Here is a 16828-nt window from a genome sequence, read left to right on the forward strand (position 1 = left end):
CACTATTTGTGCTAAAATAAAATGGAACTTCAGAAGCAAACTACTTTATGCATTTGATTCAGAGTCAAATAGTTTTTTTTATTATTTTGAGAAGTCCCTTTAGTGGCTGGTGACCATTGAAGAATTCAGTTTCTCTGCCAAGAAAAAAGCAGCTTTGTAGTTGCAATAGTCTATTCTTGATGGAGCAAGAGGAAAATTAGAATTCATATAAAAAGGTTTTAGAAAAATTATGTTGAACCTTATGTGAGTGCAGAACCTTTCTGTTCATCATTGAAATAGCTTGAGGTTGTTTTAGGTTTCTCCCTCCCCCTTATAAAAGTACCACAGCACTGTCAGGCGCAAGAAACCAGGATCTGGGATAGAATTCAAAAGCATTTAAAGTTTATTCGAGGCAGCTATACACAAGAATCTGATCTAATAACCGTCAAGGCAAATTGTCACCAGATACAAGTCAACAGACTTCATGGGGGACTGGACTCTTTCAGGAGTGGAGGACCTTCAGACAGATGATGCGTTTAATCCCACCTTCAGGCTCAGCCTGGTCATCTCCTACAAGCACTACCTTAAGAGTTGCCTATAAACTTTAATGAGAGGATTCCTTAAGTAACAGCAGTAGAAAAAATTCTTCAGGCTCACATGGACCTTTGCACAGCAGGTACACAGTAGTTCATAGTGCGTAGAGAGAGTTTTTAAATCCAGCAATGAAGCATTATACAGGTAGTCCTCAATTACAATGGCAATTGGTCATTCTGCTTAATGATGGCAGTTCTGGCAGTCCTGGTTGCCGCTGTTAAATGAATCAATAAAGGTCGCTATGTGGGGTCACTTGCCAGATTTCCCATTGACTTTCCTTGTCAGAAGCTGGCAAAGAAGATTGCAGATGAAGACCACATTGTCACAAGATGCTGTGACATTGTAATTGTGAACTGGGCTCTGAATACCCAGATTTTAATCATGTGACCATGGGGATATTTGAGGATCAATTGTATGTACCATTTGTTCAGCACTATTGCAAGGTTGAATAGTCATTGAACGAGTAGTTATTAAACTGTAACATTTTTTAGTAAAGAGTACATATAAAAACAAAGATATTTTTAAAAAATATTTTGTTAAGTCTGTTTGCTTTGTTCTACTAGATCATTTTTCTTATCTTTTTAATCTATTAAGTCAGTTATTATTTAGCATATGATGAGAACATGACAGAAGAGGAGTAAACATATACGTATACACAGTCCACATAATTACAGATAATCTTAGCAATTCTGTTGCTAAATGAAACAGTTGAATTTGCCCCGTTTTACAATTTTTCTTGCCACAGTTGTTAGGAAAATCACTGCAGTTGTTAAGTTAGGAACACAGTTAAATGAATCTGACTTCCCCATTGAATTTGCTTGACAGAAGCTCATAAAAGGTGATTACATAACCCCTGGACACTGCAACCATCATAAATATGAGTCGCCAAGCATCCAAATTTTGAACATGTGACCATGGGGATGCTGCAATAGTTGTACATGTGAAAAAGGTTATAAGACCTTTTTTCAATGTCACTGTAACTTTGAAACGGTCACTAAATGAACTGTTGTAAGTCATATACTACCTGTATATATAAAAGTTTTATTGGGGTATAACAGTAGCCTCATAACTGAATGTCCAGTTCAGCTATCCAGGCAATCGCCTCTTGCATTGGTTCATGTAAATCTTCTAGGGAACCAGGAACTCACTCCATAGGCAATCTTGCCCAATATGTTTAATAGTTTGCATATCAGCACCACAATTGCAACAAGGGGAATCTTTCCACCCCACTAATACAGGGCAGAGGCACTTCTTCCAATATCACACCTGATTCTGTACAATTTCAACTAGACAAAGCGAGGCAGGTCAAATCCAGGTGGTTTGGTAGAGGGATCACTGTTATTAAAACAATATTTGGGTACCTTTGACCATCCAGTTGTTTATTGTAGTCAAAATCTGAAGTAAAAGCCATAAAGAATTTCTTGTTTCACTTAGGGAAGAGACAAACTCCCCTCTAAAAAAAGGACAATGGTAGCCTCCTTTCAAAGAATGGAACAGCTGTGCTAGAAAGTAGTAAGTTTTTCTTGTGGCCAGAAAAATAGACTAAGACTGACAGATGTCCAAGAGAAAGGCAGAGTATGAAACAGATTTTACCCATTGCAGTTCTAAATTTGGACTGAGTCAATTTCTCCTTTGCTTTTCAATAATCATTTTGATATTTCCTATACATATGTTGGTGTATTCCTACAGGAACTCATTATTTTAGGGGGATTAACAACAATAGCCAATTATGGAACAATTTGAGCGGGCGCCGGAAGCATGGGTTAAAACCCATCAACCCCACTGAGGAAGGCCTGGCCAGCATTCACAGTGTTCTGTTTCGAAAAGATCCTTTCCTGTGGCGGGCTGCCCTCCTGTATTACACTGTCTACCAAGCCAGTCAAATGTCCTTCAGGGACCTCTTTCAGGACATTGGGAAGTTTGTCACTGAACCCAATACTAGGTGGGATTATTGCGTTCGAGCCAAGAGGGGTTGGACTGATACTTCACAACCAGGTAAGCTTTCTTTTATCTACCAGATTTTGTTTGAAACTGGGACTTAAGGGGGATGCAATTTTATTGCACAATTCATTGTATTAAAGCTATAAATCCAACTACTCCAAAGACATTTATTTCCAGTTAAGCAACTGTAACATTTTCATTTTCTTTTTCTTTTAAAAATTTCTCATTCAAATTATCATTTTTAAAAGTTTTAAAAGTTAAAGTCTCCACCATGATTTCTGATTTTTTTAGGGTGCTTTAGTAAAGATCAGGTCTACTTGGATGGCATCCTACGACTTCTGAGATACCGACATTCTATTGATTTCTACTTATTGACAGCTCTAGGAAAGGTGAGTAAATGGCTGGATAAGAAAATGTCAACCTTAATATGGTTTGTTTCTTTTTAGTACAAATATATTATTCAAGACTAAAAGCTGACATGACAAACAGCAGGAACAAGTATCGAATAATCAGATTAGTAAACATGTTGAAAATATGATAGATAATATTTTTATTTCATTAATTGGGAGATGTTGAATTTGTTCAAGGTCATCTGATGAATTTTAATGACTTTGTTTTATCACTCAACTGAAGGTGTCTGGGACCTTAATATCCTTGTAAATAAATGCCAAACATTCCATTTATTAATTCCACATTCTCCCACTCCTCTTGCTTTTATTTATTTCTTTGTTCATTCACGTATTTATTCATTGTTAAATTTATCCTCTCACTGAGGGGATATGTTAAGCAGCTGACAACTGAGTGTAAGGAAACAGAAAGAGATGAAAATAATGTAAACAAAACAAACAAAATAATAGAACATCAAACTAAACAATAAAAAATTGAAATAAATCAATACAATAACAAAAAAACATTGGTAGAGAGTAGAACGCAATGAGGAAGAGGGTGAGTCTACCATCAATCAAACAGCAACCTCCAGCATGGAATTCCTTTATTTGGTCCCACAGTCAAATGGGAGAGCCATGTCTACAGGCTACTATGGAAGGATAGGAGGGTAGGGACAAATTTTATGCAGAAGCTTAGATGTTTCAAAGGGTGAGCACTGCAGCAAAAAAGGCTCTTCCTCTGACACAGTTCATCAGGTAGCCTGGAGCTATATCATGGAGAGCTTTGAAAGTCATAACCAATACCCTAAACTGCACTCGAAAGAGACTGGTAGCCAGTGAACTTCCATAGCAAAGGTATTTGGGGCCATCCTAGGGGTACCAAAGACTACTTTTGTTGCTGGACTTTGCACCATTTGAAACTTCTAAATTGATTCCAAGGGTATCCCCATGTAGAGCGCATTGCAGTAATCCAGATGATAGGCGACTGTGACTTGAATAACTGAGAACAAGGAGTCATGATCACAGCTGGTTGCACAAGTGGGAGCTATGCAAATGCTCTCCTTGGTTTGTCCAGAACTAAGAATGACAAAAATTTGGATCCTGAGGCTCCATGCATCCACTCAATCTTCCAAGGGTTCAGTCAAAGACTGTTGGTTACCAATCCAGATCCCTACAACCTCCATGAATCATGAGAGGACAGAGATAGTATCACTTGGGTCACCATGGGTAGAGATATAGAGCTGAGTATCATCAGCATATTGATATATCTCAACTTATGATGATGGGTGATATTATCCAATGCCTTCATGAAAATAAAATAAAGAGAGGAGAAGAGTACTGAGTTCTGCAGGACACCACCAGTGAGAGGTTGGGAGCTGGAACTCTCACTCAGTTAACATCGATTGGGACCTGTCTTGAAGTGCAAAACTCTGCTGCCCAGCCCCAACTTGCATAATCAGCCCAAAGGATAACATGATCAATAGTATTGAAGGTCATTGAGAAATTAAAGAGAGCAAGAATGGTAGCACTATCCTTATCTCGCTCCTGCCCAAGATTGTCCATGAGTGCAACCAATTCAATTCCGGGAGTTGAAGTCCAGACATTTTCAAGTTGTCAAGGTTGAGAGACACTGCTCTAAAAGCATCAGAACTGTTTTCCTCTCCTCTCCTATTATGGTATCAGAGGAGTTTTTTCGGTGGCATTAACTCCTGGCTCTAATTTCCAGTAGTTTTGGGTAATGGTTTGTCTTAAAAGACACTTAAAAAGAGCAGCCCGTTTCCTACCAGTTTGCCCCTGGAGTTCATGCAAAACTTGCTTCATCGTCGCCCACGTTGAAATTCCCTTTGGCCGTTGCCCTGCTGCCCCCTTCCCACCCAAGGAACACCATCCACCACCCCTTTTTTGTGTCGCCAGAGGATTTTAGTTGCCACACGCACATATGGAGATCCCTGGTCCTGGGATTGCCCTTTGTGCGCCCGCAGAAAAGAGGGCTCCCTGCCTGCGGAACACGATACTGCCATCCTTGGTGCACAGTGCACGGATCGGCGGAGTGTTTGCCGACTGACTGGCTACCCCGAGGAATGCACAGTATGCAAGAGGCCAGAAGCAACCATTTGATGGGACAGGGAGGGGGGAGGATGGGAGTGGGCCATGTCTGCGGCGGGCTCGGGGAGTATGCACGTTCTGAGCCATGGCGCTCGGTCTGGAGAGGGGGGAGGAAAAAAGCCTCAGCGACGTGTGGCTAGCCGCCACGTGGGAACGGCTCGGTGTCTTCCGATTTAGTTGTTTCGACTCCCACCCCTCTTCTGCTCGATTGCACACTCTCTGTATGTTCTCTCTCTCTCTCTCTCTCTCTCTCTCTCTCTCTCTCTCTCTCTCAAGTTCCTGCGGCGGGCAGCAGCAACAGCGAGAAGCAGCAATGGTGGTATCGAGTAGATTAATGAAGAAAGGGCATTTATGGCAGGCTGGCCAGCTGAAGCTGTAGGCTCAGCGCAGTTCCTTCTCTGCCACCTGCCGCCCCCCTTGCCTCTTGGCGCCCCCTTGCCGCCACCCCCTTGCCTTTTAGCACCCCCTAAGTCATCCCCCCCAGGGGGCAGTACCGCCCACTTTGGAAACCACTGGTATAGAAGGTCCTGTCCACTTTCTTAGGTCCAACAGGGTCAAACTGATTACTGGGTAAGATTACTCTGTAGATTTCTCAAGCAATTTTATCCAATAGGTGTTCAACAAATTGTTCTGCACGGCCCTGAAGATGATTGCCTGAGCACCTGAGGAATTAAGTAATATGAAACAATATTGATGGGTGATACACTGCAGATTCAATAAGAATGGAGAAATAATTTTGTTTCAATCTTTTATTGCCCCAAATAGGCCTTATAATAGCAACTTTAAGACATGTCCAGTCAGTTATCCTCTTTTCCTCCAGTGGCATTCTAGATGTCTCTTGACTCATTTCAGAACCATCAGGTCCTCTATGAACCATGGAGTGTGACAGGTACAAAGGGTTGTGAGAGGTCACATTGCCACAATCCTGTTCAAGATCTCAGTTGCCTTTTGGTTCCAGACTGTTGCTAAGGGTATGGCAGGACCATGCGGCAAATCCTTAAGGGATATCTCCTAGTTCCTTCTAGAACACATTTGTTTTCCTGTGCACCGCTTGGAGAGTCCAAGCAATGGGTTAATTCACTCTGGTTGCCCTGGATACTGAGGAACTTTTTTTCTCCCTTTAACCACACCTCCTCGTGTGATTACTGCCAGAATAATTTTCCTCATGCCCAGATCGGATGTATTTTTGAGTTCAGGCTATTAATCCTTGGCTTGGACTCTCCTAAAAATTTGGAAAACCTTTTCCTCTTCAAAACGAACTTTTCTCCCTGCCTTTTATTCTTCTACAATCAACATAAGCTATCTAGGAGGCCAGGAGGTAAGCGTGTGTGGGGGAGGTTGTTTCTCCACAGCCTCGCACTTTTGCAGGCTTGGAAACTTGCCGCTTGCTCCCAGAGCGCGGCAACAGCGGCGAAGGGGTTTTTTTCTTTGTTTTTTGGTCGGTTCCCTCCCCGGTTGTTATTTTCCGGCCTAGTTTTTTCGTTTTTTTTCTTTAGGCCTTTCAGTGTAGCCAGTCGAATTCCGCTGCAGCCCACCCGTTTGCCTGTGTTTTCTGCATCATCCTTGTGCAGTCATTGGCATGGAGCTCCCTCCATCAGGTTCCGTTGAGGCTAGATCCGGCCCCTCTCAGGCCCCTAGCAAGGATCCCCCTTCCAGTAGGGGTGGGAGTGTGGGCAAGGGCATCTCAGGGGACACCCATAGGCACCCTGTCAAGGCCCCGACTGCAGCCGAAACCAAGGACGCTGAGAGACGCCAGCGGGCCCTTGATAAACAATTTGAGAAGGCCCGGCGCCAGGCTGGGACAGGGTCCCCCCCAGAGGTGGCCCCCGTTCCTCCATCCAGAAGTGATATCTTGGCATTGCTGAATGAGGAGGTAGAGTCTCAGGATCTGTCCCCGGACAGATCACTGGCGGAGCCAACTTCTCCTGCCCCGTCCTGGTCATATGAGCAGGACCCAGTCCCAGAGGGTCACACCAGGGCTCCCCCGGCTGGGGGTTCTCCCTACCATCTCCAAGACCCCAGGGACCCGGGATCAGATTCTGATCAGGAGCCCGAGCTGTCACCGCGCGTGCAGGCTTTGGTCGATCGTGCTATCGCCAGAGGCATTGCTGAGGGCCTCCAAAAGCGCTCCCCTCCCCCTTTGGGGCCAGGGACCACTTCCCGGGGCCCGGCGGCCCCTCCTCCAGCCAAGCGTGCCCGCCATCCGTCCCTTGAGTCATCCGTGGTCAGCGAAACCTCCGCCATCGAGGACGCTGACCAGGACGGCCTGGAGCTATCTGAAGACGAGGGCCTCCCCCCGGACGCCCCTGCCTTTTCCGGACTTTTCAAACCCACTCTCTTTAAGTCCATTCTCCGTAAGGCCAAACTAGCTACCAGGGTAGGGATTAAACCTAAGCCGGTCCAACCTTCGGCCGATGCTGTTCCCGAAAATCCCAATGCGGCCATGTTCGACATCCCGGCCCCCCAACAGGAGCTGGTCCCGGTTCCGGGTTTATTCCTGGACGTAATCCAACGCCAGTGGGCCCAACCAGCCACCTTGTCTTCCCCCAGCGGGGCAGACAGGAAACTTTACTCTATGGACCCCACCTTGGAAGACCTTTTGGTTCTCCCAGCCGTGGAACCACCTATCACTGCCCTGACCTCCAACTCTTCCCTCCCAGCAGAACTGCTGGATGGGCTCAAGGCGGAGGATAAGAAGGCGGAGAGGGTGTGCCATAAGGCCCACCTGGCGGCTGCCTGGGCCATCAAAGCCTCCTCTTCCGCCTCCTTTTTTAACAGGGCCTCCGTTATATGGCTAAGGGAACTGTTGACCAAACTCCCGGCAGGAGACTTGCGCCTCCGCCAGGATATTTCAAAAATTATTGTGGCCTCCCAATATGCGGCGGACGCATCCCTTAACGCCTCTAAATTTGCTTCTAGAGCCTTGGCGGCCAACGTCACCTCACGCCGCCTGATCTGGCTCCGCCACTGGCAGGCGGACCAGAAGCATAAGTGGGAGCTGGCCTCAGCCCCCTTTAAGGGCGCCAAATTATTTGGGGAGGCGCTTGAGCCTCTCCTCATTGAATCCAAAGATAAAAGGAAGATTTTGCCTTCCACCACGAAAAAGCAGGACCGCAAGTCCGCTCCATACCCCAGGAGGCAGCCCTTTCGTGCCCCTGAACCCTCTACCTCTACTTCCTTCTCCCCGCCCTACCGACCGGCCGGTCAGTCAGGGGACAGGTTCCAGGACAGGTCCTCCTTTAAGGACAGAGGTAGACAACAATTCGGTTTCCGTAAATCCAACCGCGGAGGTGCCTCTAACAGGCCCTTCCGCAAATCTAAGTGACTGCCCGGGCCCGTCACCCATAGGGGGGCGCCTCCAGCTATTCGCCCACCATTGGGTCCAGACCACGGAGGACGCCTGGGTCCTCCATATCGTGAGGGAGGGCCTATCCCTAGAATTCCTATCCCCCCTCCCCGGAACTTCATCCGGTGTCCCACTCCTTCCTGTCCTCTGAAGAGGGAGCTTATGAACCAGGAGATTCGCCATCTCCTGGAGATAGACGCGATAGAGCAGGTTCCCCCCGACCAGGAAAGGAAGGGGTTCTACTCCATCCTCTTCCTGGTACCAAAGAACTCGGGGGGCTGGAGGGCCATCTTGGACCTGAAGAACCTCAACAGGCACATTGCCTACCGGAGGTTCAAGATGCAGTCCCTCCAGTCCATCCTGTCGGGGATCCGTCAGGGAGACCTCCTTACCTCTATCGACCTCAAGGAGGCTTACCTACACATCCCCATCCGTCCCCAGCACAGGAGGTTCCTGCGCTTTTTTTATGCCGGCAGGCATTTTCAATACCGGGCCCTTCCCTTCGGCCTGTCGTCGGCCCCCAGGACCTTCACCAAGGTCCTGGCGGTTGTAGCAGCCCAACTGAGGCGCAGACCCATAAGGCTCCAGTGCTACCTGGACGACATCCTGATCCAGTCGTCGTCCAGGCAGCAGGCCTTGCGGGACCTCCGCATCACAATGAGAACCCTGAGGAGCCACGGTTTTTCCCTAAATCTGAAGAAAAGCCATCTGGTTCCCACCACCAGACTTATCCACCTGGGGGCGGTCATAGACACTTCCCTGTGCAGGGTCTTCCTATCCCAGGACAGGCTAGACAGCTTAGTGGCCATGACCCGCAAGGTGATGCTCGCGAGACAGGTACCGATCGTCCTCCTGTCACAGCTGTTGGGAAAAATGATCTCTTCCATCTCGATCGTCCCATGGGCTCGCCTTCACTCCAGAGCTCTCCAATGGCTCCTCCTTCCTCACCAGAGGGCCGCAAGGAGCAACTCGAATCGACTGGTGAGCGTTCCCCCAGCAGTGAAGAGATCGCTCCGATGGTGGACGTCCCCTGCACTCCTCAAGGGCCACCTGTTCAAGGAGCCCAACCGGTTAGTGGTCACCACAGACGCAAGCCTCGCCGGCTGGGGGGCACACATGGGTCATCTAGTGGTGCAAGGCAAATGGTCACTCGCAGAGAGCTCCTGCAGCATCAATCTTCTGGAACTGCGTGCGGCCCGCCTGGCACTCCGGCATTTTCGCCAGGACATTCTCCATCAACATGTCCTATTGATGACGGACAATGTGGCCACCAAGGCCCACATAAACCGCCAGGGGGGCACCAGATCCAAGACGTTGATGAAGGAAGCGGAATCCCTGGGGCGCTGGGCGGAGAGGCATCTGGCATCTCTTCGCTCCGACCACATTTCGGGAGTCGACAACACCCAGGCGGACTGGCTGAGCAGGACCACCATAGACCCGGCAGAGTGGAAACTGGATCCGGCTCTGTTTCGCCAGCTGTCCCGCAGGTTCGGCACCCCCGTGGTCGACCTATTCGCATCCAGGGAAAATGCTCAACTTCGCCGCTATTTCTCCCGCTTCCAGTCCCCGGGGGCGGAAGGGACGGATGCCCTTCGCTCTCCTTGGCCCCGGGGCCTACTTTATGCCTTTCCTCCGCTGCCCCTGATTCCACAAGTCATCCACAGGATCATCGCGGAGGAGGCGGAGGTGCTCCTCGTGGCCCCGCACTGGCCCCGTCGTTCGTGGTTCGCCGACCTGGTCAGCCTCTCCCTGTCACCTCCGTGGAAGATTCCTCCAGACCAAGTCTCCCTCAGCCAGGGGGCCGTAACTCATCCAGAGCCCCAATGGCTACAATTGGCCGTCTGGCACTTGAGGGGGACCAGCTGAGGCGCGAGGGCTTCTCAGGGGAGGTAATACACACCATTCAGGCAGCTAGGCGACCATCAACCACTCGAATCTACGATGCCTCGTGGGCCTCCTTCGCCAAATGGTGCGACACCTTACGCTTGGATCCGGTGACGGCTCCGGTCTCCCGCGTCCTGGACTTCCTACAAGGGGGTCTTGCCAAGGGCCTCGCTCCAAATACCCTTCGACGACAGGTGGCGGCCCTCTCCACCGTTTGGGCCGGTGACCCGGTCTTGCCCCTTAGCAAGGTGCCCAGGGTCCGTTCCTTCCTCAAGGGAGCTTGTAACTTACGACCTCCCACGGTCCACCGTTACCCCACCTGGCAGCTGTCCGTGGTTCTGCAGGCGCTCACCGCTCCACCCTTCGAGCCTCTCAGTACTACGTCGCTGCGTCATCTTACACTAAAGACGGCATTCCTCATCGCCGTGACGTCAGCTCGTCGTATTTCAGAACTGGCAGCCCTGTCAGTTCGCCAGGACCTATGTACCGTCCACCCAGATAGGGTGGTGTTGAGACTGGACCCTACCTTTATTCCAAAGGTTAATACTTGGTTTCATAGAACGCAAGAAATTGTGATTCCTGATTTCTGTCCGAGACCGTCACATCCCAGGGAACGACAGTGGCACATGTTGGACGTGAGAAGGGCGCTGAAAACGTACATCGCCCGCACCTCCGAATTCCGGAAGTCGGAGTCTTTATTCGTGTCATTTCATCCAGGTTCCTTGGGCAAGAAAATCTCCTCTTCCACTGTTGGCAGGTGGCTGCGCGCCTGCATCGCCCTGGCCTACGAAAGTCAGTCCAGATCGGTGCCCCGAGGCATCACTGCGCACTCCACTCGCAGCGCGGCTACCACTGCGGCCTGGGCCACCCAGGCATCAATACTAGACATTTGTAAGGCGGCTACGTGGTCCTCCCCGTCGCCCTTCATCCGTCATTACAAACTGGACGTTTACGCCTCGGCTGAGGCGTCCTTTGGCAGGAGGGTACTTCAAGGGGTCGTGTCTTCGACCGAATCCCGGGACTCTGACTCTGCCCACCCAATCGGACAATAACTTGGGTATGTCCCATTGCTTGGACTCTCCAAGCGGTGCACAGGAAAATGACCATTGGCTTACCTGAAGGGTCCTTTTCTGTGCACCGCGGGAGAGTCCAACCCACCCTGGTCTTCGGCCCGGGGATTCTTTCCTCTTTTTTCAACTGAACACTCCTTGGACGCCTTCGCTCCATCCTCTCGACAGATTGACCTTTCGGAAATTTATTCTGGCAGTAATCACATGAGGAGGTGTGGTTAAAGGGAGAAAAAAAGTTCCTCAGTATCCAGGGCAACCAGAGTGAATTAACCCATTGCTTGGACTCTCCCGCGGTGCACAGAAAAGGACCCTTCAGGTAAGCCAATGGTCATTCTCCAGGGGAACCACTTTAATGGGCCCAGTCTACATGCAGAGGGAAGTGGTATACCAGAGTGTCAGGGATATCAGGGCATGATCAGACTATGATGGTGGAATAATGTTACTTCACACACTGACATTGCTGCAATAAGAATATTAGATCTGGTGTGTGACTTGTGACAATCTGGGATAGGCACCAATGGACATCATGGAGGTCAAGAAATCCTGAGTCACTTGTCAACCCAAACACCAGGGAAGGCAGATTGAGATCACCCAGAACTATAAGTTTGTGGAACTCCGTTGACAATCTTGAGACAGTTTCTGGCAGTTCAGGGACATCAGTAGGATAGCAACAATCCCAGCTGACTCCATGAGTCCAGTCTCAGAAAACTGGCCTCACAGCCAGAGACTAGGGTAGCAAGGCTCTTTTACGCAACTCACTGGCTTTTTAGTAAAGCTTTTACAGATAATACTTAAAACTAATTCTCAACTTACAGCCACTCATTTAGTGGCCTTTCAATGTTACAATGGCACTGAAAAAATGATTTATAACAAATTTTCACATTTACGACCATTGTGGCATCCTCTGGGGTCCATCCCGAGCCGGCCCTTCAGCCTAGCGCCTTACTTTCATGGGCAGCTATGGTGAGCAGAGCTGGCGAGGCACAGAAATGAGCTGGGCTGCATGGTCTGGGTGAGTGAGCACAACTCTGGCCAGGGAGTAGCTGGGCAGAGACGTGACTCTAGCTACCGGCTAAGGTGAGCGAGGTGAAATAGGATGGGTGGGGTGGGGTGGGCGGGGCCAGCCAATGGTGAGATTTGCTGTTTCACTGAATAGCACAGAATTTTAACAACCAGTTCACCCGAAGTGGTCCAAACTGGCTGAAGCACACCTATGCCTGTTACTAACTTAACAACTGCAGTGATTCACCAAACAATTGTGCCAAGAAAGGTCATAAAATGGAGCAAAGCTCAATTCACAATTGTCTGGCTTAGCAATGGAAATTTTAGGCTCAGTTGTGGTCATAAGTCAAGGATTATCTTTATTTTTTCTTTTCTACTGAAAAGTGACTTGATCGTTACTTTTAATGATGTTTATTTTAATACTGAGAGTTGATCTGAACCTTTTCCAGCTGTTTGTGATATCCCTGAATTAATGTATGCTTGTAGTGCTTAAAATCATTGAAAAGATAAAACTACTTTACATGAAACCATCTCAGTTTATTTCAGACGAATACAGAATGGGATACCTTCTATTTCTCCTTCCTCGGGTTTAGAACTGTTTGAGGAACTTGAAGGGACAACTTGTAAAAGCTACGAAAACAGAAGAATGGAGAGAAATATCCTCTTCCTCCAATGTTTAAGTCTGATCCAAGATGTCTGATCCAAGATGTCTGATTCAAGGACTTTGTTGGAAGAAGAGGAAGTTGTCTTTATAAATGCTCAATTCTGGAGTTCCAGTTTTACTTGCTCCAGAAATAGCTGTGACGTAGATAAATTTGTTTTCAAAATACTGGTATAGCACTGTTTAAGCTCCTGAAATGGGTTTATGTCTATTGAAAAAAATGCTAAGATGGTTTTCCCCCTGAAAAATAGGACAGTATTTCATTCTATTGTGATCATCTTAAATTGGGATAAAATACGGACTCCTTTGAGTTGAGCTTCTTTCTCATTGACTTCCTGGATATGTATACATATGCACATTTTTTTGACAGAATGATACAAGTAGCCTCAGTTTTAACTACTAATAAGATTCAATACCACTTTTTAAAAAGACCAGATCAGTTCAAATAAGTGCTGCCATCTACTGTTTTTTTCCTGCATTGCACTTTATTTTTGTTAAAGGTGTTTGCTTCCAATGTTGGTTTCATTCTAAAGTACCAGGTGGAGCTACCTCTAAAGATGAAAGCATGTTTACAGAAATTTGGTGCTTTGAAATAAAATAAGCCTGACATTATTTTCCCCCTGATATCTAGGTTTCATATGAGGATGTGGATCGTCTGAAGGATTTAGGAATGACTGAAAACATGAGGGTGCCACATTTTTTGCAAGACTATTCTCGGTACATGGAACATCTAGAAAAGATCATGGAAGTCAATGAGATATCTGACTCTGAACTCCAAGCTCTTGTACCCTAAACCAACCTATATCTCTGTTTCACATGAGTCACTCTTATGTTTTAGTGCTGATATAACTCATATATTAATTGAACTTATTTTTGATCCCAGGCAAAACCCTTATTTTTGATCCCTGGCAAAACCCATATTTTTTGGACCTGGCTTCTGTTTTTTAAGACTGAAAAACTCTAGCTACAAATTTGAAACTCATTGTCTTTCATAGAAAGAAAATCCCCATTTTAAAATGGTCATTTTAAGTATGAAGCTATATGTAAACCAAGCAGATTAAATTGTAGCTGTAACACAGACATATCTTTTAAGAAATTATTGTGTAGATTTATCAATAGCATATTTTCAGATTCTACTGGCTTTTGAATTGTCTCTCTAGAGTATACTATTTAATATATTGGGGGGTTAGCTTCTTTTGATTTGTTTAGCCAATTGTCTTTTGCTATATCAAGAGTCAATGCCCTACTGTGGGGTTTGCTATCACCACACTCACAATCTGTGCTTTAACCATTAGAATTGCAAGGATACCACTAAATGCTTGAAAGGTACTGGAAGCATGGCTATATTTCATGACTATGGTTGTATGCTGTAGTTTTGTGGATTTTGCATTTACAGTGTATAATCCATTTGATGTCAGTTTGTCTCATTGAAATTCAGTAATGGGAATTATGTGAAAGAGCACAGAAGGAAAATGATCTCCCATCATGTTTCTTAGTTTCCTAAGCACATTCCACTGACTTGTCTTTATATTTTCATAAAATTTGAGATGACATTATTTTCCTCTTTATTTTATTTTTGATCATGTATAAATAAATTTACAAAAGGAAATTGGAAAGAAATAAAACTTGGAATTCTTTTTTTTAAATCCTCTATTTCCAACTCATACTGAAATATATTAATATGTAAATAATTCTTTCTCTGTTTGTTACTGATATAGTTATAAAAAGGCTCTATAGTGTAATGCTTGTGAGAAAAGCACTGAAGCCCATTTGAAAAGTTTAGGCTAGCCTACCAGGTTTTTTTTTTAAGACATTGATGCTTTTGTTTTTGGCACATATATATTTAGTACAGTGATGGGATGTAGAATCCTACACCCATTTTAGAGTAGGTTTTCCAAATTCTTCCACACATCTTGGCATTATTTAATTCAATGACAACCTGATGCAAAAACCTTATATAATAAGAAGACTGGAAAAATTAATAATTCATCATACTAGAATTGTGAAAATATTCTTCAATACAATGATAGACAAAGACAGATGGTACAAAGATAAAAAATATGCATTGGATTTATGCAAATCAATATGTCTTGTTATTAGTCTTGTTTATGTTGGATTCATAAAATGGATCTATAAACATTATTTCTGAACTGTGTGAATTCAATAGAGACGCCTGTTGATTTTAGAGATCTCTGGTGTTGCTGTTTATACCAAAATTCAATTAAATTAATGATCCATCATAATACTTTTTTAACCCAGTTAAACAACAGCTTATCTCCGAATAATTTAATAATAATTTATTAAATTTCTAGACCGCCCCCTCTCCCCGGAGGGACTCGAATAAAGGCTAAATGTTCATTGTATGTATTGTTTAGTATTGTTTTGATAGCATAGGCAATGCACTGTGACTAAACCTTATATTATTTCAGAGCAGAGCTGTTGTAACTGTATTCTATCATTTAAATGGTCCTAATACAGCAGGTTAATATAGCTAAGGGTCAGTATGTTCCTGCATTTATTTCTTATCTGTTCTAACCCTATCCCATTAAATCCATTGCAATTGTAGTGAATAAATATAGTCTAGAGAAAAACATAATTCAGGGTTTTAGGGAGAATAAAGTAACAAATCTTTACAAAAAAAATGATGGCTGAGTCCATGAATGAAAGGAATCATTCTTGGTTGAACTGACCAACAAGACTTGGCATAATGTTTTATTTATCTCTTAGGTAAAACATAAATCCAATCTTAAGAATGTAACTGTTGAAAATAATGAATTCCACAATAGCTTTCATAGAATTTGATGCATTAACAAAAATAACTTTCTTTTATCTATACTCATTTTTCTCAAGCAAAAATATTTAGCAGCAATTGTATTTTTATTGGGATCATTCCCTTGTCCTCTATCTAGATTTTACATACTGAAAGCAGTATTTTCTTATATTGAAGAGTGAATTCAAACATACAGATTATAGACTTCACATACTAAATGTTCTAATTTTACATGCAATGTTACCATGTTCAAATTATTAGCAATGCATGTCATTCTGCCCTGCGAAATGTAATTTTTATACCAATATGGAAAAAAATGTGATATATGGATAATATTTGTACAAGCAAAGTCACCTTCCATTCACAAAGAATGCTTTTAAAATCTGGTGGAATTTACCTGTTATTCTACCTTAGAATACATCAATAATTTGACAGTCAGCTGATTTCTCCATCAGAAGGACCTCCCTATCAATTCATTTTAATAATGTGTTTTTTTTCTTTTTTTATAAAATATTTTAGATTTGTAGTGGTGGTTTTGTAAAGTTTTTCTGGATTTTTTGTGACAAACCTGTTCTTAAGCAGTTTTAATGAAGTGGTAAAATAAAGTATATTTCTCCCAGACTGTCTCATTATAGTTATATATAACCCAAATGAAGTTATTGCTAAATAAATGTATTTGAACCAACAAGTACAATTCTTTTATCAATTTATCACTACTTAAAAAGTATGCTTATATTATCAGATATGGGATTATGAAACATATATCTGTATGCTTGACTGTAAGCATGCTTTAAGAAGTTATACCAAGTCAACCAACCCTACAAAACAACATTTCCCAATCTGTTTTCCTAAGTTATTTTGGATCACAATATACATATACTCATGTAAAAGTTGTACAAATTCCAGATTAAAAAAAAAATTCAGAATAATGTTTTTACTTGTATAGAACCTGGATATATGTTTTTTAAAAAGACAACGGTTGAATTAGGAATAAGTCCTAATAGCCATGCTAGTTGGGACTTAGGGAGTTTTAATTATTAATTAAATTATTATTTTTAAAAATTAAGCGATCTAGAAGGCACCAGATAA

At 44.6% G+C, this 16828-nt stretch overlaps 1 protein-coding gene across 2 annotated transcripts in view; it reads left to right on the forward strand.

Annotated features, from left to right (window-relative positions):
* Nucleotides 1-16420, forward strand: part of MATCAP2 (microtubule associated tyrosine carboxypeptidase 2) — a 55424-nt gene extending 39004 nt beyond the window's left edge. The window contains exons 5-7 of one of the 2 annotated variants that reach the window (XR_014173562.1): nt 2263-2568; nt 2806-3012; nt 4235-4345. Coding sequence is in view for 1 of the 2 variants with exons in the window: in XM_081932603.1 (XP_081788729.1) it covers nt 2263-2568; nt 2806-2903; nt 13601-13762 (566 nt within the window). In the remaining variant the exon portion in view is untranslated. Of the gene's footprint in view, nt 1-2262; nt 2569-2805; nt 3013-4234; nt 4346-13600 lie in introns of those variants that run through there. The other variant, XM_081932603.1, reaches the window with a different exon arrangement.
* Nucleotides 16421-16828: the final 408 nt, after the last annotated feature.

This window comes from Natrix helvetica (genome assembly GCF_964273705.1).
Source record: "Natrix helvetica genome assembly, chromosome: Z".
Lineage (NCBI taxonomy): Eukaryota > Metazoa > Chordata > Lepidosauria > Squamata > Natricidae > Natrix > Natrix helvetica.